Genomic DNA, 25,110 nt, shown 5'->3' on the forward strand with positions numbered 1-25,110 from the left:
GTGAAGAAGACTTTATTTTGATGTAGTCCCAATAGCTTATTTTGGCTTTTATTTCCCTTGCCTCATGAGACATCTAGAAAAATGTTGCTACAGTCAATGTCAGAGACATTACTGCCTGTGCCCTCTTCAAGGATTTTATGGTTTCAGGTCTCACATTTAGGTCTTTAATCCATATTGAGTTTGGTTTTATGTATGGTATAAGAAAGTGGTCCAATTTCATTCTTTTGCATGTAGCTGTCCAGTTTTTCCAACACCGTTTGCTGAAGAAACTGTCTTTTTCCCATTGGATATTCTTTCTTCCTTTGTTGAAGATTAATTGACTAAACACTTGTGGGTTTATTTCTGGTTTTCTATTCTGTTCCATTGACCTATATGTCTATTTTTATGCCAGTACCATATTGTTTTGATTATTACAGTTTTGTAATATAACTTGGAGTCTAGAATTGTGATACCTCCAGATTTGCTTTTCTTCATGAAAATTGTTTTGGCTATTTTTGGGTCTTTGGTGGTTCCATACAAATTTTAGGATTGTTTGTTCCAGTTCTGTGAAAAATGGTGTTGGTATTTTGGTTTTTGGCTATTGAGTTGTATAAGTTCTTTATTTGAGATACTAACACTTTTGATGGAGATTGCATTCAATCTGTAGATTGCTTTGGGTAATGTAGAGATTTTAGCAATATTTGTTCTTCCAACCCATGAACATGGAATATCTTTCCATTTTTCTATGTTATCTTGAATTTCTTTCATTAAAATTTTATAGTTTTCAAAGTACAGGTCTTTCATCTCTTTGGTTAAGTTTATCCCTAGATATTTTATTGTTTTTGATGCAATTGTAAATGGGATTTTCTTAATTTCACTTTCTGCTGCTTGATTATTAGTACATAGGAATGCAACAGATTTCTGTACATTGATTTTATATACTACAACTTTACTGAATTCATTTATCCATTCTATGATTTGGAGGTGGGGATTAGTTTTTAGGATTTCCTGTATATAGTATAACATCATCTGCAAATAATGAAAGCTTTACTTCTTCCTTACTAATTTGGATGCATTTTATTTCTTTTTGTTGTCTAATTGCTATGGTTATGACTTCCAGTACTATGTTAAATAAAAGAAGTAAAAGTGGACATCCCTGTCTTATTCCTGACCTTAGGGAAAAGTTTTCAGTTTTTCTCCATTGAGTATGATATTAGCTGTGGGTTTTTCATATAAAGCCTTTATTATATTGTGGTATGTTCCCTCCAACCCTACTTTGTCAAGAGTTTTTATTATGAATGGATGTTGTACTTTGTCAAATGTTTTTTCTGCATCTATTGAAATGATCCTATGGTTTTTATTTTTTCTCTTATTGATGTGATGTATCAGGTTTATTGATTTGCAAATATTGAATCACCTTGCATCCCAGGAATAAATCCCACTTGATTGTGGTGAATTATTTTTTAAATGTACTATTGGATTCAGTTTGCTAGTATGTTGTTGAGGATTATTGCATCTATGTTCATCAGTGATGTTGGCCTGTAGTTCTTTTTCTCAGTAGTGTCTTTATCTGGTTTGCTATCAGGGTGATACTGGCCTCACAGAACGAATTTGGAAGTTTTCCTTCTTCTTCTATTTTTTAAAATAGTTTGAGAAGAATAGGTATTAAATGTTTGGTAGGGATGCCTGGGTGGTTCAGTCAGTTGAGCATCTGACTCTTGATTTCAGCTCAAGTCATGATCCCAGAATGATAGGATCAAGCCCTGCATCAGGCTCTGTGCTGAGCACGAAACCTGCTTAAAATTCTCTCCCTCTGTCCCTCTCCCCTGCTCATGCGTTTTCCCTCTCTCTCTCTCTCTCTTTCTTTAAAAAGAAAAAAAACTAACTTAAAAAATTTTTTGGTAGAATTCACCCATAAGGCCATCTGGCCCTAGACTTTTGTTTATTGGGAGTTTTTTTATTACTGATTCAATTTCATTGCTGGTAATCAGTGTGTTCAAATTTTCTATTTCTTCCTGCTTCAGTTTTAGTAGATTATATGTTTCTTATGGTGAATATTCATATATGTTATATGTTTGTTTCTTATGATGAATATTCTTATATATGTCTCCTGGTGTCAATGTGCAAAAGCTTTCTAAGAACCTCCCATCCATTTTATTTTCTGGTTTTATAAACATATAATGAATGTATAAATAAGTAAATACATGTACTGGGAGAACATCCCTATAAATTTACTTTGCAGGAAATATGGCCATTGCTTTCATATTTATACACATTTATTACCAATTAAAAAATGGTATCTGAATATTTTTATGAGAAACTTTCAGTACCAAAAAAAAAGGCATATTCTCTTTCCTAAATCTGTCTAATACATATATATTTATTTATTTACTTTTCAGGACCTACAATGAAATCTCAAGGACGTGTTCACCCAATTCTCCTCTCTCCTGCTAGGATTTCTGAGCTCAGTATGGTATTTAAAACAAGTGATGGTGAGTTCCTGATGTTCTTAGTAAAGCATTAGTGAACCAATCCCTGCACTAAACTTACACTTACCAAGTAGTCTGAAACCTCCTCATATATTTGTCTTGTCTGGCCTATTTCTAGCTCTTCATCATTTTTCTGATGTGATATAATATCCCATCCATAAAACCTTGCCATCAAAAGCTTTGCAGAATATGAGGTATTCAGATGATATTATTCAAGACCTTCTAGTCGCATGCAGGATTCTTGCCTATAAAATGTTATGTGACCAAAAGACAATAAATTTGCAGTGTAATTTTGATGGGAAGACAGTGAGAGAACTAGTGCCATCCATCGGTTGAACAGTCAATTCCTAGGAGGGAGGATGCTTGCAGGGGAAAGTAGGAAAATATCATCAGGCTCTCAAATGCTACTTGTTTCATATGGACAATGGCAAGAAGTAAAATGAGACAAAGACCTGCCCAGGTAAACACCTCTAGTCACTTACAACATCCTTCAGGGCCCACTACCTGCCAATACTACTACATCAGGCAAGGTGGTACTCACAAAGTAGTAAGAAAGCATGCAGGACTTTGCCTTCTTTTACAAGGAACCTTATTTCACTCCTCTCCTCATCCCCCAGACCTCCTAGCATGTAAGTACATGCATATAAGTGTGCTCAATTCAATGACTGACAAATGAAGAGTGGGAAAAAAATGAATGAATGGGTGGGCCAGGAACTTGAGTTTGGGATGCAGTGGTAGTAATGACTTTCTTAACTTAGACAACAAGGAGTTAGAACTGAAAGTTTGAGTCAAGACTTACTGGCCATTGTGTGCTTGTGGGCATCACTGGTAAGCAGGGCAGGGGACCTACCTTGGGTGTATCACTGCCATCTAGGAGTCCCGCCTTCCTGGCTTCTAACCATCACCAGCCAAACTTAGACTGTGCTGCAGACCAGCAAGCATGCCCTTCCCTGACCTCACCCCACCCATTTGCAAGGGGAGGGACCCTTCCTGGTTTTGCCTAGCACTGCAGACTCACAGCTTCAGGTTTGGGACAGTTCAAGTAGCACACCTAAATGTCACTCAGAAAATGAGGGGAATGTGCTTAGACTCACTCAAAATCTTGGTGAAGGCAGAAGGGAAAGAAGAGGGAGAGCAACATGGGTGGGTTGGGAGCAGAGGTGACCAGTACAAACAGAAGGTTAAGACAGGAAAAGCCTTACCTGACCTTCACCCCCGGCATCATTTAACCCACCACTTTCAAACTTCTCTGTCCACAACCCTGTCCTCAAAAAAATCTGAAATAGAGTAAGTAAATGAAAATAAGATGCTCTGTTTGAAGGAAAGAGGAGACTTCTCACCATCCCTCTGTCTCCGGACCCCTGTGTCTATGCCTGAGAGACCCCTTCAGAGCACAATTCATATCCCTCAGTGTAACCGCAGTCCCTCATCTCAGGAATTCCTCATGAGGAAGCCAAGATGCAAAAGGGAAGTAAACTTGCCCAAGGTCCCTGAACTGGCTGGTGGCCAGGTCACCAAGCCACATATCTCCCATTTCCAATTCAGAACCCTTTCCGTTAGCACCCTTCCTCATCCTCCAGGCCCACCCCAGGGCCTGTCCAATTGGTTGTTCAAATGGACTGCTCAGTTTGGATCTGCAAACAAAGTAGAGCCAGATTCTGAAATCTGAGGAAACAGTATGCCTGCCTCAAGCCCTCTTAAAATTAAAGTGTGAGTACCCTCTAGTGGCAGAATGTTCCTTCAGGAATATTTCTCTGGATTCTTGAACTTTTCCTAAGGCCCAGAAGAATGCAGGACACTGGTGAGGGAAGGGTACATTGGAGCCAGGTGTGTGTGTATGTGTGTGTGTGTGTGTGTGTGTGTGTGTGTGTTCCCCCCTCCCAGAACCCCCTCCCACAGGAGTTAAATCTCTGTGACAGCTTATGTTTGTTTAAATTTTGCATGCTAATCCATATCACATACATGTTTGACTTAGTGTACATTTTTTTCCCTCAAAATCTTTAGTATATTAAATGCTCCAGAAAATCCCTACATCTTTATCCCATAGACCCATGAACTCTGAAAAGCATGAAGTTAAAACAAAACCCACATTCTCAGAATCAAAGTTAAAGCTCTTTCCAACTACTGGAATATAAGCTAGGTGTTATGACCAAAGATGTAGTAAAATATGAATAGTACAGTAAATACAATTTTCTCAGTGCAGCTATGCCATGGCTCGCCCAAAGCCAGGGGGTAATGTGAGCGGTGGAATCAGAGCAGAGCAGACAGCTAGACTTTTACTCTCCCCTGGGGCTGAACTGCCCTATTTTATCTACATCAAATAAAAGATGGTTGTGCTGGTCTGTATGATGCTTCTGACCTATAAATAAATAAATAAATAAATAAATAAACTCTTTTTGTTTTTGACTTCTTCCCTACTAATAAGGCTCTGGGTCTATTAGGTAGGAGGAATTGTGTGACAGGAATCAAGCTTGGTCTTCTCAGTGCTCCTGTGAGCAAAAGTATGGCCAGGATTTTTGCAGAAGTTAAAGACCAACCTCCGGTGGACCCTGTGGTGAGAGGAAGCAGCAGACCATCGCTGATGGGTCTGGGATGGGCTCCTATGTTGCAGAGTGCCTTTTATGAAACACTGGGCCGCAATAGGGTAAGGACTCTAGGTTGAGACATTCCAGGAAGGAGTAGCAGTTTAGTTACCTTCAGGCAAGATTTGCTTAGTATAAGGATAATAAAGAACAGAGAGTAGTTTCCCTAATCAATTAGGTTGGCTGTGATTATTGAAGTCACAGGTATGTTATGTGTTATGTGGGTATGTTAGCAAAGGCAGGGGAAGTATTGTGCCAAGTACATTTTTAATATTGATAAAAGATAAAGCTATATGGGAGGGTAAAATATTCTCAAAGATTAATCTACAAGAGAAAACTCAAAGCATAGCCTGTGACATTATGAAAACAGACTAACTGCAATTAGAACCCAGCCCTGGAAGTGATGTCCAATCAGACTGTATGTGAGAGCAACTCATTCTACAAACCTGAGGAAATAAAGGATTAATTTCAGAAGGCCAACTAAGTGATCTCCTGATGACTTGGGTGATTGCTTCACTTCAAAGATTGATCTGAACCTTTTTCATACCTATTGTGGGGAAACCCCAAAGCTGGTGCTAGTATCCTGCCTATACTCACAAGTATGCCTGCAACACCTGTTAATTTTTAATTACTTCCTTTTTCAGGTGGCACATAGCATTGCCCCAATCCTTCTGGATGCTTTCCCATCGCTTCTGCTTTTCTGGCCCCTCCCTGGGGACTCCCAATGTCCTGAGACCCAATAATACCCAAAATAATACTTGGGGAAGCTCTTCCCAGAGGCTATGTTCATTCTGATTACCTGGTGCCCCTCCTGTAAAAGATTTTGAGTCTCAAGGCTACCTATAGAGGTGGAAATCAGCAGTCAAAGCATTATTAATTATAGACAATGATCTGGGCAATTGAAAGACCTTTGCAATTATTTTAATGCCATCAGATTTATTCCCCTTAATCACAAAACAGCTTTGCATAGCTTCACTGTGGTTAGTTAGGAGGGGGGTCAAGGAAAGCTCTAGTAGAGTCTGCCACCTGCTACGTGTCACTGTCATTCCTTCTCTCTAGCCTCTCTTTCCTTGCATTTGTCCAAAGGAGAGTATAGACCAGCCCAGGACTCCTAATCCTGGCTGCACAGAATTACTGGGGAGACTTTGAAAGAGCCCCATCCAGAGATTCTGATTTAATTGATCTGGGAGTAGAGTATCGGTGCTGTTTTAAGTTCCCAGTGATTCTCTGTACAGCCAGTGTGGAGAGTCAATGTACCAACTGTACACTAAGGCCCAGCACCAGGATTATAATTCAGTTGCTTCTCCAATGTCACCTAAAAAAACTTTTCTTTTCTAGGACTGACAATAGGTGCTGGCTGCAGTCTGGCCCAAGTGAAGGACATTTTGGCTGAGCAAGTTTCCGAGCTCCCAGAGGAGAAAACTCAGACATACCGAGCCCTCCTAAAGCACCTGAAGAGTCTGGCAGGACAGCAGATCCGGAATATGGCAGTATGTCCTCTGGGCCAATCATTGGGCACACTGCACCTATTTCTTTTCTTTTTTTTTTTAAGTTTATTTATTTTGAGAGAGAGAGCGAGGAAGGGCAGAGAGGGAGAGAGATAATCCCAAGCAGGCTCTGTGCTATTAGTGCAGAGTCCGATGCGGGGCTTGAACTCACAAACCACGAGATCATGGCCTGAGCCGAGAACAAGAGTTGGACATTTAACCAACTGAGCCACCCAGGTGTCCCTACACCTATTTCTTAAGCTCACTGAAATGTTGAAATAAGCACTGGCAGAATCATTATGCAAAAAGGTCTCAGCAGATTGAAACAACAGGCACAATAAATAAATGTTTAATATTTAACAAACATTATTAAAAATATATTAAAAAACGACTCTAAATCAAGTTCAGTAGAATAGCCAAGTGACAATGTAGGTGGGAGAAAAGGAGATCACAGTTTTGCTCATTTCATGATAAGAATGTCAAAGAAACTAATTTAGTTTTAGGCTGTATTAACAGAAGTATAATACCTAAAATAAAGAGGGTAGCTTTCTCTACTCCATACTGTTCAGACCACAGCTAGAGAATAATGTACAGATCTGGGAGGCACACTTTGAAGTCTGGCTGGTTTTGACCTCAGAAGAAAGCAAAAGAGACATAGGTTTTCAAAATATGCATGCTCCCTCTTCTACATACCCCAAATGGTGTGTTAGAGATCCTTGGCATATGAGGAATCAGGGGAAGAGACAGTTCCGTGAAAAAGCTCTTCAAATGATTCCAAAATGTTCTCTCTTCCTGTTAAGAACTCTGACACCTTGCAGCCTGGCAAGGAGATCATGGCAGGAGAATAAGGGCTTGGAAACCACATCAGAAAGAGGAATGGTGGGGGTTGGGGCAGTCAGAGAGACCATGAGAGCTGCCTTCAAATATTTTTTTAAGTTTATTCAAAGGCAGAGAGAGAGGGAGAGAGAGAATCCCAAGTAGGCTCCTCTCTCTGTCAGTATGGAGCCTAATGCAGGGCTCGAACTCACAAACCATGAGATCATGACCTGAGCTGAAATCAAGAGTCTGATGCTTAACTGACTAAGCCACCCAGACCCCCTGCCTTCAAATACTTATAGACTCATGAAGACAGATGTGATTTATTTGATATAACCACAAAGGGTAGAGGTAGAAGTATGACTGATAGGGGAAAGTCCAGGGAGACAGAATTCAGCTCAGTGGAAACCAGAACTTTAAAATCAAGCTGTTGATAGAGAATCAGGGATTCCCTGTCTTTACCCATGTTCCAGCCCAGCCCTCAGCAACCAAGATGGTCACTGTAGATTCCATCACTATGTGGGGAGGAGAGTATTAGGTTGAATGGCCATTTTCCTCCCAAGTTCTGAGATGTTATAGGCTCAACCAGATCTAATAAGGGGCAACTGTCTCTCAGATGCCCAGAACCCCAACACACCTGTATGAAGTCTGGCCATTTCAGGGGCAGAGTTAGATGTGGCTGAGGTCCTATGTACCCAAGGCAGGACGGCATCTTTGTAGCTGATACCACAGCCATCTGTGCTGTGGCCAAGGCTGAGTAGGGGGTGGTTCAGAATGGGCCATGGAGACCCACTGTTTAGGTTGGAATCCCAGTCCTGCCCCTTCCTAGCTGGGACACCATGGTCAAATTTCATCATTTCTCTGTGCTGAGTATCTTCAGCTGAAAAATGGAGACAATGGCATCAGTCTCACTGGGTTAAAAAAAAGTAAGTAAATGTGTGTAAAGAAGTAGAACGTACCAAATGCTGTGTGAGTGTTGGTTACTATCAGTTCCTGTCCCATCCAAAGTAGTGGGTGAGAGGTTCCTTCCAGACTGTCTGAATGGAGTCTCTCTACCAAGAGGACCAAGATCCTTGTGACACTTTCACTACAAGAGGACCTTAAGCAGGTGCCTGTGGGGCCTAGGATCTGAGGAATAGAATGACCAAGGCAATAACTCTTTCTTTTTAGTCCTTAGGGGGACATGTTATAAGCCGACATTGCTATTCGGATCTGAATCCAATTTTGGTTGTGGGCAATGCTACCCTCAATCTGATATCAGAAGGTAAGCTATCCCAGAACATTCTAGATTGCACCTAAGATTTTTTGTCTTTCTTTTTAAGGAATTGGTATAAGTCAGAGCGCTGATCTCTGGCTCTTAATCCACCATGGGAAGCTCAGGCTCCTAGAGGAAGGCGCACTGATACAAGGGAGTGGCTAGTGCTTCCTTCTGGCACCACTGCCCATGTACACACAACATTCACCCCACCATAGCCGTGTGACAGCCAGGGGTGGTGTGCAGAGGCTGAGGTGAAGGCTGTCTGCTGTCTGAGGACTGTTGTCTACTCTCCTTCATTCCTATTCCCCTCAGTTGCTGTGTGAGAAGCCACAAGTCTGGGGAAGACACACAACAAACACCATGGGCCCTCTAGGGACCGAAGGAAGATAATGATGAATTTTACATGCTGGCTGAAAGGATCATTCCCTGGGGCTGCTCCATGCAACACTACCCTTGTCTTCCTGGAAACACTCAGCTCTCTCCCTGCCTCCACTGCTCCAAGAATGCTGACGTACCCCTTTACTGGGCACTAACTGTATGCCAGGCTGTATTGGACATCTTATACACAGCATGACTAGTCCAACCAACCACCCAGCTGTCACTTGTAGAGACAGGCACAGGATGGGAACCATCATCTGCATCAGGCTCCCTCTCCAGGGCCTCTGGCTCTCCCTCCCATCACTTCTCCTGGTCCTTCACCCACAACCCATCAAATATACACTCCTTCTGTCCCTCCCACTTGGCCAGCCAGTCATTTACCCCTCCTATGGGTGGACCGGACCCAGGCACTAGGGTGCAGGGAAGAAATCACAATCTGCTCCCCACATGAACTTCAGGGGTGTATCCAACCAGGAATTATATCACAGGCAATGTAACCCTCCCAAGGGGTTTGTTGGCCATAATACGATCCCATCCCTAACTGGTGGGAAGTGCTGGGAGAGCCTTTGTGCAGAGGAAAAGCTCGCACACCCTTATTCAGCTTTGCATGGGGCCCGCCCAGGAGGGAGGAGAGGAAAGGCCTCACCCTGGCCTGGCCTGGCCTGGTCAGCCATTTTCCTGAGTCCTCCCCGCCTGTGGTTGAATGTGACCCCAACCTGACCCCCAAACACCAGAAAAGAAGAAGCCAAGAATCTGGGGCATCAGGATAGCAAGGATATCCTGGCCTGCATGCAGGGCCTTCTACTACATTAGCAGTAGTGTTCTTCTACTGGCGGTTGGTGGTTACCTTTGGCTTAAGGTCTGTGCTTTTCCAGCTCTGCCAAAGCCACCTCCACCCTGAGCGCAATGTTTCTCCGGTGCTGGTAGATGAGCTCACTGACCTAGCAGCAGGGCAGGCCAGCAAAGGTCAGCAGGAGCTCCATCTGGGGTTCTCCTGCTTCCTTCTCAACTACCCCTACGTTCCAATCAACATTTTGCCTCTTTTGCCACGAACAGAATCCATCTCAGATTCGCTGGGCTGTAGTTTAATCTCCTCATGGCACCTGCTGTGGAGCCACAAACCACTTTTTAAAACCAGAGGGCCCTGCTCTGACCACTAAATTATAACACTGGGCCAAACGGAGGGTTTGTGAATTGCTCACTTTGTTTGAAAGATGTAGGTCTCCAGTTTAGATGCCAACAGCAGCAGCAAGAACAAAAAGAAATGCAATGACTTGAGCTCTGTTAATAGTGGAAATAAACTCTGTCTCCACTGAAGCCATGCCCTTACCTCGATCACAGTGGTGAATGAGTTAGATTTAGTTAACCAGCTTCTGCCTAAAGATGAAAATGGTGCCGGCATGACAGGCCTTGGAGGTGGCAGGAGACCCTGTTCACATAGCACGTATGCAGAGACAAGTAAATGTCAAGAGGCCCTGCTAGTCCTGTCTGTGCAGGGGAGTGGGGGAGCCCTGGACTGCATCACTCTGTGCAGAGGGAGGTGACCTTTCCTCCTTGCTGCTGACATTTAAGAGTACAGAATAATCCGGCATTCCTCACTGCAACCATGCAGAAATGTCATTTTCTTCGACAGAAGGTACACGGCAGATCCCTCTAAATGACCATTTTCTTGCTGGGTTGGCAAGTGCAGACCTTAAGCCAGAGGAAATTTTGGAATCTGTGTATATCCCGCACTCTCAAAAGGTAAGAATTCTGCTGGTTGCTTTTAAGAGTTTGTTTTTCCCTTTTCATGACAGAGAGCAGTCATCTTCAGAAATCTGAAAACAGATGGAAGGAAAATGACTGCCCTGAAAATCTGTTTCCTGTCCACTGTGGACTGGCCTAGCACCAAGGCCCTCAGACACCCTCGGGCAAGCAGCTCCGGGCTGTGATTTGGGGTTGTTGTTTCAGCTGTGGGGTGGGGCCTGCTGAGGGCATGTGGTTGTGCTTCCACACCCCTTTATGTCTACACATCGACTCTGGGAGGCGGAAATTAAAGCTCTCTGGCTGTGGACGAGCTTCTCCGCCTGACCCACAAAGAGGTGGAAGCTGGAACAGGGTCTCCCCGCTTCCCACTCTAGCTAACCCCAACAGCTCACAGGAACAAGAGGACCTCCAGATGTTTGCTAACACAGGATGTCTGGGATTGATGTGGCCACCCAGCTGGCTTTTGAGTGGGGCCTCTGTCTTCACTCAATGCTCCGTGTCTCTCCCCAAAACCATACCCGAATCCAAGAGGATGGTCTCCCCAGAAAGAGGCAATTCAACACACACACACACACACACACACACACACACACAATGGTGAAAAGCCAGGAGTTAGCTTAGTTATGTGGGAGGTCTCATGTTAAGTCATGTTTTCAGCGTGTATGATCTTCATCTATTTTTCCTTTGAAATGGAAACTTTGAAATGTGTTCTAATCCAAAGTGCATCGGGGAAGGCCCAAGACGGAAAAGCAGGCAGGCACAAACACAGCACCCTTGATGGACGCACAGATGGAAACACACTTGAGGCATAGGCCTTCGCCATTAACCTCATTTGCAACATCAGCAGGTCACGGTGCCAAAGACCCCAGTGGGGCAGCCATTACCCTCCCGACTCTCATTCCTGATACAAGATTCCCTAGTGCACTGTCAAAGTTCTATTCAACTCTTTTATGACCTTTGCAAAGTGGAAAAACAGTCATTTCTACAAACCAAAAATGTAGTGGGTCTCTTTCGCACTTCAAGCAAATCACATTTAAAAGCACCTGTGTTGGGGTGCCTGGGTGGCTCCGTTAAAGCTTCCAACTTCAGCTCAGGTCAAGATCTCACAGTTTGTGAGTTCGAGCCTGCATCAGGCTCTGTGCTGACAGCTCAGAGGCTGGAGCCTGCTTCAGATTCTGTCTCCCTCTCTCTCTGCCCCTCCCCAACTAGTGCTCTGTCTCTGTCTCTCAAAAATAAATGAATGTTAAAAATGCCTGTGCTGGGAGGGTTCCTGCATCCTCATGAGGACAGAGGCATCTGAAGGCTAGAGGCAAGAGCACCTAGAAATAAGAGCACCTGGAAATGATCCAGGTATCCTGGCCTCAGGAAAAGTGCACAGTGATCCCTGTTCCTTAAGGGCATTGGACACTGGGGATAGATTCCATTCTCACTATGAATGAGAAGCCAGCCAACTTGTCCTCTAATTGTGCCAAGTATCTTTTGTGCCCCGTTAGATGGAGTCTAAGTGATTAATTAGTGGCACCAAGAAGCAGGAACCATGCTCTCACTTTTGACATGTCAAGTAACCCCAAGTGGTTCTTGTGTCCACAGTGGGAATTTGTGTCAGCCTTCCGACAGGCTCAGTGCCAGCAAAATGCCTTGGCCGATGTGAGTGCTGGCATGCGAGTCATTCTTGAAGAAGCCACAGACACCATCAAGGAGCTGAGCCTCTCCTATGGAGGGGTTGGGGAAGCCACAATTGGTGCACATAAATCCTGCCAGCAGCTCATAGGGAGGTAAGCGATGAACCCTGCACCCCAAAGGTGAACTTGACATCAAAAACAAAGAACAAGTAGAAGTTTGGCTCTGGCAAGGGTTGTTAATGCCCTGGGAAGATGTGAACTCCTATATATAGAATCACTGCTTGTTCTTTCTGCAATTTTGCTTATAAAGCAAACCTCACTTGACTTTGACTAATTAGGGGCTGCTCCTTGGGGGAAGGCCACTACAACAATGACCCATGACTGTGCTCTGCCCCAGTTCTCATGTGCACATCAGCACTCCTACAGACCCACACCAGGCAGGGTCCAAGTGTACCTAGTGCCGCTGCTGTGCGGGGACCTTTTGTTTCTTCCTCAGTAGAGGGCGGTCCAGTTCATAATGGAATTGGCCCTCATGATCTGTTTGTGTAATGTCTGGTTCCAGCATGTTCTGGCCCTTGAACATGCTTGGTTCATGTTGCAATGAAACAGGGCCCATCCTCACCCTGCCATGACCCTCAGGCCACTTGGTGCAGCTTCCCAGGCCTAGATTTTCCTAAAGGGCTTGGTTAGATGATTTCTGAGTTCCCTTCCAACTCATAAAAGGAGACTCCAGGTTCTCTAAATTGTTATTATCCAGTAGCTGGCACATGCCGTGTGATCGAGACTGCCCTTTGACTTGTCCCTTTCCCACCTCCAACCCCAACAGGCCCTGGAATGAGCCAATGCTGGAGGAAGCTTGCAGGCTGCTTCTGGAAGAGGTCTCCCTCCCAGGCTGGGCTCCAGGGGGAAGAGTGGAATTCAAGCGGACTTTGGTGGTCAGCTTCTTCTTCAAATTCTACCTAGAAGTTCTGCAGGAACTGAAGAAGCTTGTAAAAGTGTCTGTAAGTGTTCTGGCTTTTATGTGCCCCTTGCAGCCATAGCTCCCAGCTTTTCCACTACTTTTGCAAACTGTCTTGTGGGCAGCCTGTGCATGACCTGTCACCTGTTCTGAGTCAGGCCTTGTCAGTTCCCAGCCCTCCTTCCTTCAGGGATTCAGCCCTGAAGGGCTACCACATGAGGCTCAGGATGCCACACTGTCCTCAGTTCACAGATGTTCACTACATGCCCTGAGCAATGAAACGTTACAGTGCCCCTGCCTCCAGTGTGCCATTTCTTTTTCTTTTAAAATCAGCTTTTACTGGGGGCACCTGGGTGACTCAGTGGGTTAAGCATCTGACTCTTGATTTTGGCTCAGGTCATGATCTCACAGTTTGTGAGATCAAGTCCCACATTGGGCTCTGTGCTGAAGGTGCAGAGCTTGCTTGGGATTCTCTGTCTCCCCCTTCTCTGCCCCTTCCCCTGCTTGTACTCTCTCTCTCTTTCTCTCAATCCCTCTCAAAATAAATAAACAATTTAAAAAATAATAAAATCAACTTTACTGAAATATAATTACATGTAATAAAATGCACCTATTTATACTCAATGAGTTTTAACAGATGTGTAAACCCATGTAGCCACCACCTCAAACAAGGTATAAAGCATTTTCATCACCCCAAAAAGTACCTTTTGGCCTCCCACCCCTGCCCCCAGGCAACCACTCATCTGCTTCATGGCAGATTAGGTTTGCCTATTCTAAAATTTAATATTCAACATAAAATGTAAAATAAAATTTTATTTTGCAAAACATACTAAAATTTTATTTGTATGCAAATATTTAAGTGGCTTCTTTCTAGATTGTTTTTTTTTTTTTTTTGTATACTTCTGGAATAAGTTAAGCAAGGCAAAACATTCTCTTTCTCTCACTCTCTATTTCCTTCCCAGACCAGGATTATAACCCTCGCCCTACCTCGTACCTCCTGTTTCAAACCACACCCTACCCCAACACTCCTCAAGTCACCTCAAGTGTTCAATTTTCATTATGCAGACGTAGACCCTGACCAACCACATTCACCAGGGTAATAATCACTGCCATTTAATTTCGGAATCAAGACATTTGGTATGTTTCAGACACCCAGAGAGCCTTCTCAATTTTACTGATGACCTGCTGAGTTGCTGAGAAAAACAAGCAGGATGTGGGCTCTTTTGTGTACAGTGAACTCCAGCTCATTCTGGGATGGCGTCTCTGTCCCCCAGTGTTCCAGCTTGTCCTGCCTTTACCCAGCTCACTGACAGGCCTCTCCCTCCTCTGGGTGGCTAGGGGATCAGATTCAAACCAGTCCATCCAGTTCCTCAGTATGTGGAAAGGGAGGGAGGGCAAGACACCTTCATAAAAAAGGAGACCCCGGGGAGATGATGTAGATTTTGGTCTTCCAGGATACCCTGGCCTTGCAGTTTCTTGGATACCTCAACCAAGTCATTTTCACACAAGCCAAAGCCCAGTTTAATCATAGACTAATTGGTTTATCTTTATTGTTTTGAATGGTCTTTCAGGACAGTCATCATTATCCTGAAATTTCAGACCGATTCCTAAGTGCTCTAGAAGATTTCCCTGTCACAGGACCCCGGGGAGTCCAAAGGTACCAGGTCAGTGAGTATAATGTAACAGGAACGTAGAAACTAAGAGATAAGCTATAGTTATGTGAACAAAGCAAGCACTTCAGAGTTGTGATTCATAGTTCTGACTTTCTAGTTTGGGCTGGCACATTGCCCTTTGTTTAGGCCAAGTCAGGGAGACGCTGGATCTAAGATCGGGCCTGAGCTACCATGACACACACTCAAGGCTGAACCAACCTGGAATGGTTTGACCATCTGACTAATCATTGATAGTATCCTGGAATGCATGTTCTTTGGGCATTTGTTTGAAGAGCACCCAAGCCAGGTATGGGGGAAGGACTGAATAAGAGGGTAGTAGCAAGATTCAGCCTCCAGCCCTGGTTGCAAATATCTATCTCCAGTCAGCAAAACAAGGACCTTGCCAGTACCTGAACCCACCCTTCTTGAAGGACAATTTAGAAAGTATCTATTATTATCTGTTAGCACAAAGCCCCTCTCCCACCCCATCTCCACACATACCACACACACACACACACACACACACACACACACACACACACACCACAGAGCTTCCCTGAAAAGAATTCCAAAATAAACACTTTCTCCAACTTCTTATCCTCCCAGTGATGTTTTTGAGCAACTTACAGGGGCAACCAAGGCACTGTGGTCTAGATCTGGGTGGACTCCATTGCCATTTGCTCCCCTCCCCTCTCCCCTGCCCCAGGCACTACTCAAGTTGACACTCAAGCTTTTAGCTTAGATTTTGGTTCCCCACCCTCTGGAATTATATCACTTTAGACTTCATCATCTTGATCACTTTCTATGTAAACAGTTTGGTCATGGAAAAGGTAAGAAAGCTGGACAAGGAGAACCTCTGAATTCCAGAACAAAGCAGTACAGGGGCACAACTTGGGAAAAGAAAATGCCAAAAGGAGAGGCTAGGATGCCCTTTCACCTACTTCACAGTTCTGCCAAAAAGTTGGCATTGCTACATAACTGACAGGACAATTCCCCAGTCTAGTGACATCATTGAATTTTTGCACTTATCATCTGACCCACTCCAGTGTTTGTGGTCTCAGGGTGACTGATTTCTCAATCCTGAATCAAGAGTGTTGGTAATCATCCAGGCCACTTGTGAAGATTTGAATTGTCCAGGGCAACTCTTGTCTCCCTCTGCAGAGTGTGGATTCTCACCAGTCCCTCCAAGATCCAGTTGGACGCCCCATCATGCACCTGTCAGGTCTTAAACATGCTACAGGTGAAGCCATATTTTGTGATGACATCCCTATGGTGGATAGAGAACTTTTCATGGTTTTGGTGACCAGTACAAAAGCCCATGCAAAAATCATGTAAGTAAATGGAAAGCTTTCAAAAAAAAACTTTTAAAAGCACACCTGTGGATTCCCTCTGAGGAATGTACCTGTTATGCCATGTCCTAAACCCAAAGAACCTAAAATTGAAAGAAGAAAGAAAAGGGCACCATCCCCAGCAGGAGGAAGAGAGGGTATCTGGAAATGACCATTATGAAAGAGAGAACAAAAATAGTTATGGGCTCCTTGCTTCTCTTCTAACTTCATTACACCTCATCTCCCTGCTGTAGCCTCAGTCATGGCTCAAAGGAGTAATTCTGAGTAGGGCTGATACTCAGCTGTTGATAAAACCTTGAAATACTGCATTTCTGAAGGGCTAATGCCTACTGTCCTAAGCTTCCTAAGAATTTCCCTTGCCACAGCCACACAGCCCCTCCCCCAGATCCTCTCCTATAGTTAAAGTGTTACCCCTGACCCAGCAGGCAGCCTTCTGGACCATATGGCAGGTTAGCTTTTATTGGTCAGGACCTATGCTGGACAGTTGTTATATATTTTTTATTTTCAACCATGTTCTATCCTTTCCTCAGGTCTGGGGCCCTCAAAGCTTGCTGATTTCTACTTCTTAAATATTTCTCTTTTTTCAGATCAATTGATTTGTCTGAGGCCCTTGAACTACCTGGGGTGGTTGATGTGATAACAGCTGAGGACATTCCAGGCACCAATGGTGCCAAGGATGACAAATTGTTGGCTGTAGATGAGGTACAGAGCATGCTTTCTCAGATGACTTTGTGCAGATAATCACAAAGTTACCACCTCCAGCTGGTTTTCAATCCCGCCCCCCACATTGCGGGACGGACAGAAGTGCCGATTCTTACAGCTTCTCTCTACACCTAAAATCTTTATTCAGACAGACTTAAATCTTCTGGAGTCAGGAAATTACACAGTAAAAGGGAAATAATAAACATACAGAAAAACAAGTTCTAGTTTTCCCACTGTGTGCTCTTGAGTCAATTCACCCTTGTCTAAAGAATAAATGTCGGAACTGCCTGTATCAGGATAGAATATGCTAGAAAGACCTAAAAAGGAGAGTGCAAAAAATACAGCCACTCCCTGTTTTCTGTATTAAACTCTCTCCTTTCCTAAACCAACCCCATGCAGACACACCCCCACCCCACCCCTCACTTACTTTTACACATTCCATTTGTAATAAAGTTGCTTTTCCCACCTTTGACATTTTAATTCAATTCTACAAACATTCACTGAATACTTGCTTTTGGAGCCAGGCTAATTTGGTTCATGTTCCATCTCTACCACTCACTAGCCATGTGCCTTTGGGTATCATTACCTGGAAAATGGGAACAATCACTGCACCAATCCCATGGTGTTGTGGGATCTAAAAGAGTTAATGCACGTAAATTGCTTACAACGGTGTTTGGCACATGAAGGCTCTCAGTAGGTGTTAGCTATTATTGTCACTTCTCAATGAGTCACACAGACTGTTTCTCCTCCAGCCATGAAATGGCTCACTGTTCTTTTGGTTGAACTCCAGATGAAGAGGTCAGTTGCTATTTAAGAGCTATATCATCTGCTCAGGCTGCCATCACAAAATACCACAACCTGGGCCACTTTTAAAAAAGCAGAAATTCATTTTCTCACAATTCTGGTGGCCTATCACCCAAGATCAAGGTTTTGGTTTCTCCTGAGGCCTCTCTTCCTGGTTTGCAGGTGGCTGTCTCCTCACTGTGTCCTCTCATGACTTTTGTCTGAGGATGAGCCTCCCTGGTATCTCTTCCTCTTCTTATAAGGACACAGTCATATTGGATTAGAGCTCCACCCTTATGACCTCATTTAATCTTAATTACCCCACTGAAGGCCCTATCTCCAAATACAGTCACACTGGACATGAAGGCTTCAACATTTGAATTTGGGAAGAAGGAGGGAACACAGTGCAGCTCATAACAGGGATGATATTGTACAAGAAACACTTTCCTTATCTTTAAACTCTAAAATGATAAATGATACCATAAATATGATACATGTGAACCAAGCTTGACAGAGGACACAGCACATTCAGGTCACAACCAATCTCACATCCACTCTGGAGCTTACATTCATTGAGTAAAATGGCCAATGGAATCATCTGTATTCTTTAAATTATTTTTTTAATTAAAACATTTTAAGCCAAGCACATATAGTTGAATGTGACCTCCAATGTGGCCTTATTGACAAACAATAATAACAAAGATACCAGCCACTGATAAGGGTGAAGTAAGACTATTCCTACTGATATTTTTCTACCTGCTTCATGCATGTACTTTCCGCAGGTGCTTTGCGTGGGCCAGATCATCTGTGCTGTGGTTGCAGAGACAGATGTACAGGCAAAGAGAGCAATTGAAAAGATACAGATCACCTACAAAGATCTGGAGCCCATAATCTTCACCATCAATGTAAGCAGTGCTGGCTGGTTTCTTTCCTGTAAAGTTGTAGAATCAAAAACACCCTTGTAAATTTCTTAATGCAACACTAATTCTAATTTTTTCTTGCCACTGGCTTGCCCTGGAAAGATCAGCTTCCTCTGGAAGATATTATTTGTATGAATTGAAATTAGCTTTGGCTCTAAGAAATGACAGGGGTGGGGTGGGGTGGAGAAACAAACGAAGAATTGAAGTTTCTTTCTCTTTCACATTCACAAAGTCTAGAAAAGATCAGTCCAGGGCTTATGTAGGGTTCTATGTGTCAGGGATCTTGGATCCTTCTATCTAGTCACTGCTTCAAGCATGGTTTCTACCCTCTAGGTCACACTTTGCTCCACAATGGCTGCTGAAGCTTTGGCTATTAAGTTCGCATTCCAGACAGCAAAGAGAATGAGGTGATGAAGAAGGGCATATCCCATCCCTTTAAGGACACTTCCCATAATCTCACTGGTTAGCACCTAGTCAGATACCACACCTCAAGGGGAGCTGGGAAATGTAGACTTTATCCCAAGTGACTACATGACCACTAAAAATTGGGGAAGAAAGATGATGAGAATGGATATTGAGAACAATCATGTTTTCAAGGTGGGCCTCCAAAACGGTGGGACTTTAATGATGGAATTCCACAGAAATTTCAACTCTTACTTTTGGGTCTAGCTGAAGGAATGCAAATGCTATTACCAAAGCAGAAAGAATGAAGTTAGAATAGAAAATTCAGATGTGGAGTGGGATTTTCAGGTTCTAACTCAATGAAGGGCAAGTTCAGAGTAACTGAGTTGCAAAAAGCTGTCTCATTTGTGCACTTGTAATAGAAAATAAATTTTTTTCAAAGGCCCCAGTGAACCATTTGACATTTTTTAAATGTGCCTAAAAGGCACAACTTGCTCAATAGTCAAAGTGTTAAAAAGGTCATGTTTCTTGATCTTTCTAAACCAAATCAATTCTGTTCCAAAGTCCCATTTTGCCAAGTTTGCAAGAAGTCCAGACCATTTTTCTTGGCTCAGTATCCCTCCTGGGGTTGTACTAGGATCCTAACATCAGTTTTTGAGATTTTAATCCTAATCCCATTTCCTCAAGGGGGAAATAGTACCCAGAAGAAAAACCAGGAAATATCCTGGGATTCAGAATGGTTAGAGATCTGCAGTTCTCTCAGAATAGGACTGTCCAGAGTCAGCTAAAAATTTCTTTTGTGAATAGAGTATAGAACAAAATAGTTATACATACCAATATTTGTTTACCCATCCATTCATTCATTTATTTAAATGACTGTAGGTATGAGAGGCTGTAAGGGTAGTGGCTAAAACTACAGTTTCTAGAACCAAACTGCTAGGTTTGAATCCTGGCTGCATCACTTAGGTAAATTCATTAACCTCTTTAAGCCATGGTTTCTTCATCTGTAAAATGGGGATAATACCAATAATCACCTGTTCCCTGGAAATCCACACTGAAAATGAGAAATGAGTATTTATCATCATGGACCATCATAGCATCCCCAGATCTCAATTCTTAACATTTCTCTACTCCTTGTTGGTTTTCCCTGCACTTTAGAAGACATCCTTCAGACACCCATCTTGTCTCTGCCATGAGCCCACTACTCCAGTACTCCCTTGCTTGATGACTCCCTTCATGTGTCCCAGTAGATGGCTATTTTGGGGAGTTTACTGGCCTTTGACTAAGAAACAAAATGTCAATGGAAGAAAAGAAAATTTTAATTGGGTTATTCCTATCATTTAGGATGCCATAAAGCACAACTCATTCCTATGCCCTGAAAAAAAACTTGAACAAGGAAACATTGAGGAGGCATTTGAAAAAGTCGATCAAATTGTTGAAGGTAAGCAATTCAGGATATTTAATAGAATCTTTGCATGATTCTGTTCCAAAGCAGACACTGAGAGCATGTGATTTCCTAAGAAAGGGCATCCTCTAAAGACTCAGCACTTTGCCAAATTTCTCTTATATCTCTTCCTCTCAAATTGTGAGTGTGGGTGTGGGGGTATTATGTGTGTTGCCTTTAGAGGTGGGGGGCAGGGAGCAACAGAATAAATAGAAGAAAAATCCTTAGCACTTTGGTTAGTTAAGGACAGAGGAATGGAGCCAGACCCTTCCAACTTGTTATACAAAACTATGGTATCTGAAACAGATTGCCTTTAGTTGCCACAGAACAAATGCCTGATCCATCAATTCCTTGGTCAGGACAAATCCAGACTGGTCAGTCCACATCTTACTTGCTTTGGAATTCCTTAACATGGTAGTTTCCAATCAACACACACTCTCAGGAATTTCCCTTTGCTTGCACTTAACAGGAGAGGTCCATGTTGGAGGCCAGGAACATTTCTACATGGAAACACAAAGAGTGATTGTTATTCCAAAGGCAGAGGACAAAGAACTGGACATTTATGTATCAACACAGGATCCAGCCCACGTGCAGGTGAGGTCCAGGATCGCCCTTACGTTTCCAACTTCCTAATTTCGTCATGGCACTCAATCCCCATAGGCTCACAGTTGGTAGCCATTTTTCCTGTAGAAACTTGATGTCCAAATATTGGACATCAGTGGAACAGCTAAGATACCAGAATTCTTTTATTTTTTTTCTGGTCTTGTCCAGTAAGTATAAGAACAGCTGCGGTGAAGGGGATTCAGAGCACACTTATCCTGGTGACCACTGAGTAATGTATAGAATTGTTGAAACACTATATTCTACGCCCGAAACTAACATAACACTGTGTTAACTATATTGGAATGAAAATTAAATAAAATTAATAAAATTAAACTTAAAAAAGAAAAAGAGGGGCGCCTGGGTGGCGCAGTCGGTTAAGCGTCCGACTTCAGCCAGGTCACGATCTCGCGGTCCGTGAGTTCGAGCCCCGCGTCAGGCTCTGGGCTGATGGCTCAGAGCCTGGAGCCTGTTTCCGATTCTGTGTCTCCCTCTCTCTCTGCCCCTCCCCCGTTCATGCTCTGTCTCTCTCTGTCCCAAAAATAAAAAAAAATTTAAAAAAAAAAACGTTGAAAAAAAATTTAAAAAAAAGAAAAAAAAAAGAAAAAGAACAACCACAGTCACTTCAGATTTAAAGAATACATTCATTTGCAGCATGCCTAAATGAGCTCTGTGATTGGATAACACTAAATTATATCTGCACTTGCTTTTTCTCTAAATAATCATTACAGATAGCCTTTGGAGTAAACACATCACTTTACAGTACATTTTCATTATCCCAGTCTCAAAGTGCTCTAGGTTTTAGCTGCAAACATCTTCTTTACTAACTTGTCAGGAGTTTGCTGATTTTCACTTTGTTGGAACATACATCTAGGCATTTGGCTAGGATTCCAGCTCTGACAGGAATCTAGGACTCTGACAGTTTCCTTTCTGGAAAATACTATTTTTCTGCTAGAAAGGCTGTCCTGTAAGATTGATGATGTTTATGAACTCAACAGAGCTCTCTGCAACACAGATTTACATTATCTTAGTTTGGGTTTTGTTTTTGTTTTTGTGTTCTGACAGTAGGTGTGGATGAATATTGCTGTCATGTTTCAGGCAACAAAAGGCTTCTTTGCCATTTCTTGTAAAACTTTTTCATTATCTTTCACAGAAAACAGTGTCCTCTACTTTAAATATCCCCATCAACAGGATCACCTGTCATGTCAAGCGGGTGGGTGGAGGTTTTGGCGGAAAAGTAGGAAGACCAGCTGTATTTGGGGCTATTGCTGCTGTGGGTGCTATCAAGTAAGTGCACTTGGGGATACAAGAGGGTGTAAAACGTACAGAGCTAAGGGCAAATCCGTGGACTGAGAGTGACTTGACTGCTGTCATAACTACCTGAGTGTCCTTGGGCAACTCAGGCTCCTGTCTCTTTTTCTTTATAATTATAGATATAATACTCACCTTCCTAGATTGATTGGAAAAGTCAAATGCACCTAAGACTTGAAACAGGCTATAAAAAAGAAAAGTGATATTATTTGTTAAACAGCTCCAAGGCTGAGGCTGCCCTGTCCCTGAGCTTCAGGAAAGGTGACCTATTTAGGGGTGGGGCAAGTCTCCTGCCTAAGTGGAATGCCAAGAGGGAGGCTCCTCCCCCACTTTCCCTTCCTACTCTAGCTGCAGTCAGGGTGGCATGAGGAAAGAAAGACTCCCACCCTCTGCCTCTCTGCACCTGGAAGGGCTGGCTAGTCAATGTTTGCTTAATGATAGATGATATCCTCAAAGAGAGTTCCCAGGCTAACTCAACCAGAAGGCTTGCTCCTTTGCTGTTCATGTTGTTCAAGTTGCTGGCTTTTCTGTTTCTTGTTCATTTTCTATGGCTGTTTCTTGGTAGTTACAAAGTATTGTCAGAGCCCCAATCAGCCTGCAAAGTTCAAAGGTCTTGCTTCCTTTGACAAATTCTGTGTAGTTCAAAGCTAGGTCCTAAAGCACTCAGATGTGTGTCTCATTCTGCAACGAGAGACAGGAAATCACAAGATCTGAATCCCATCTCCACTTCTTTCCATAATGAACGTCTCTATTCACACCCACCAAGTACCCAGAAGGGTTCATTGGTTCATCATACTCCCAACAAGCTTTGTGCCTTTAAGACTTCTCAAGCATTACTGCACAGTAGAATCATCTGGTGAGCATTTAAGTCCCAGTGCCTAGGCTGTCCCATCCAATTCGGGCATCAGTATAGTTTAAAACTAACCCAGTAGTTCCACTGTGCAGCCAAGTGTGGCAACCAGTGCCTTAAGCTACAACCCCACCTTAGCACACATCTGGCATGCATTAAGTAGTCCCCAGAGTAGCATTCCCAGACTGGTGATAATAAGAGTCTCCTAGGGATGCCTGAATGGCTCAGTCAGTTGAACGTCCTGGGCTCGTGATCTCGTGGTTTGTGAGTTCAAGTCCAGCCTGCAGCTTGCTGCTGTCAGAACAGAGCCTACTTTGGATCCTCTGTCCCCCCCTCTCTCTGCCTCTCTCTCTCTCTCTCTCTCAAATAATAATAATAATAATAATAATAATAATAATAAATGCCTCCTATGCTTGTAGAAATTCCTGCCTCCCCACCTCAGACCCACTGAATCAGAAGCACCAGAGAGTAGACACAGAAACTTTACATTTAACTGATGCTCCAGGTAGTCATCACCATTTAAAAAAACAAACAAACAAACAAACAGGAAACCTTGTGCCAGAATTGTAGTTTTCAACGTGTACCTGAAAGTACCTCATAAGAATTACTGAGAAAAATGCCAATTCTGGGTCCCCTCCCTACATGTACTGAATGAGAGTCCTAGTGCTAAGGTTCAGGAATCTGCATTTTTGTCAGCATGCCAGACTATTCTTCTACACTCCGAAGTATGGGAACTACTGCCCTGGAGATACAGAAAGGCTGAAGCTTCTAGCTACCCAAGGGCCCAACTTGTCCAGCATAATAGCATTCCTGGGTGAAAATGAAAATGCTAACCCAGCATCCTAAAGACAAGTACTTGGCCTTGTTTTTACAGTTGTGTTAAGTATGCATTTATCTATTCACATTCTTTCAACTTTGTAACTCATGGTGGAGATATGCAAAGTGGCTGGATCTGGGTGAGCATGAAATCTGAAGCCTTAAGAACACAAGTTAACTGGCATGTGACATTAATCACTTTAGCTAGATCTCCAACTATTGAGTTATAGGCTACAGAAACAGTAGTAGTTTAGTCATATATTAATTCAGACCAGTGCCTAGCTTATTGTATGCACTCAGGGAATATATATGGGATGGATGGATGATTAAATGAATGGCTGGATAAATGGATGGGAGAATGCATGCAGGATGGATGGGCAGAAAGGTAGATAGATGGATGGTTGGGTAGATAATTAAGTGAGGGGTTGAATAAATAGGTGGGTGCGTGCTAGATGGGTAGATGGATGAATAGCGGAATGGATGAATGGGTGGGTGGAATGGGTAGAGAATCTAAGATTTGTTTTCTTTAGAACTGGTCGTCCCATTCGTCTTGTTCTTGATCGTGAAGATGATATGTTAATAACTGGGGGAAGACACCCATTATTTGGAAAATATAAAGTGAGTATTAAACTTGAAACTATTAAAATACCTCATTTTAAGAGACTCTTAAATACAGAGAACAAACTGAGGGTTGCTGGAGGGGTTTTGGGTAAGGGGATGGGCTAAATGGACAAGGGGCATTAAGGAGGACACTTATTGGGATGAACACTGATTGTTATATGTAAGTGATGAATCACTAAATTCTATTCCTGAAATCATTATTACAATATATGTTAACTAACTTTGATGTAAATTATAAATAAAATAATAAGAAGAAAAAGATTTTAAAAATACCTCATTTTATTTTGGTGGTTTTTATCATTTTCTATTATTTTGATTTTGCTAAATTCTAAAAACAAACAAAAA

At 42.9% G+C, this 25,110-nt stretch overlaps 1 protein-coding gene across 2 annotated transcripts in view; it reads left to right on the forward strand.

Annotated features, from left to right (window-relative positions):
• LOC106979979 (aldehyde oxidase 2) overlaps positions 1-25,110 on the forward strand; it is an 88,738-nt gene that overhangs the window by 21,022 nt on the left and 42,606 nt on the right. For both annotated transcript variants that reach the window (XM_053215537.1, XM_053215536.1), the window contains exons 10-23: positions 2,379-2,471; positions 6,389-6,540; positions 8,524-8,617; positions 10,623-10,732; positions 12,326-12,510; positions 13,184-13,358; positions 14,887-14,979; positions 16,129-16,298; positions 16,904-17,018; positions 18,584-18,706; positions 20,468-20,564; positions 21,037-21,161; positions 22,321-22,454; positions 24,675-24,762. In XM_053215537.1, the coding sequence (XP_053071512.1) occupies positions 2,379-2,471; positions 6,389-6,540; positions 8,524-8,617; positions 10,623-10,732; positions 12,326-12,510; positions 13,184-13,358; positions 14,887-14,979; positions 16,129-16,298; positions 16,904-17,018; positions 18,584-18,706; positions 20,468-20,564; positions 21,037-21,161; positions 22,321-22,454; positions 24,675-24,762 (1,754 nt within the window). The remainder of the gene's footprint in view (positions 1-2,378; positions 2,472-6,388; positions 6,541-8,523; positions 8,618-10,622; positions 10,733-12,325; positions 12,511-13,183; positions 13,359-14,886; positions 14,980-16,128; positions 16,299-16,903; positions 17,019-18,583; positions 18,707-20,467; positions 20,565-21,036; positions 21,162-22,320; positions 22,455-24,674; positions 24,763-25,110) is intronic.

Source organism: Acinonyx jubatus, chromosome C1, assembly GCF_027475565.1.
Source record: "Acinonyx jubatus isolate Ajub_Pintada_27869175 chromosome C1, VMU_Ajub_asm_v1.0, whole genome shotgun sequence".
Lineage (NCBI taxonomy): Eukaryota > Metazoa > Chordata > Mammalia > Carnivora > Felidae > Acinonyx > Acinonyx jubatus.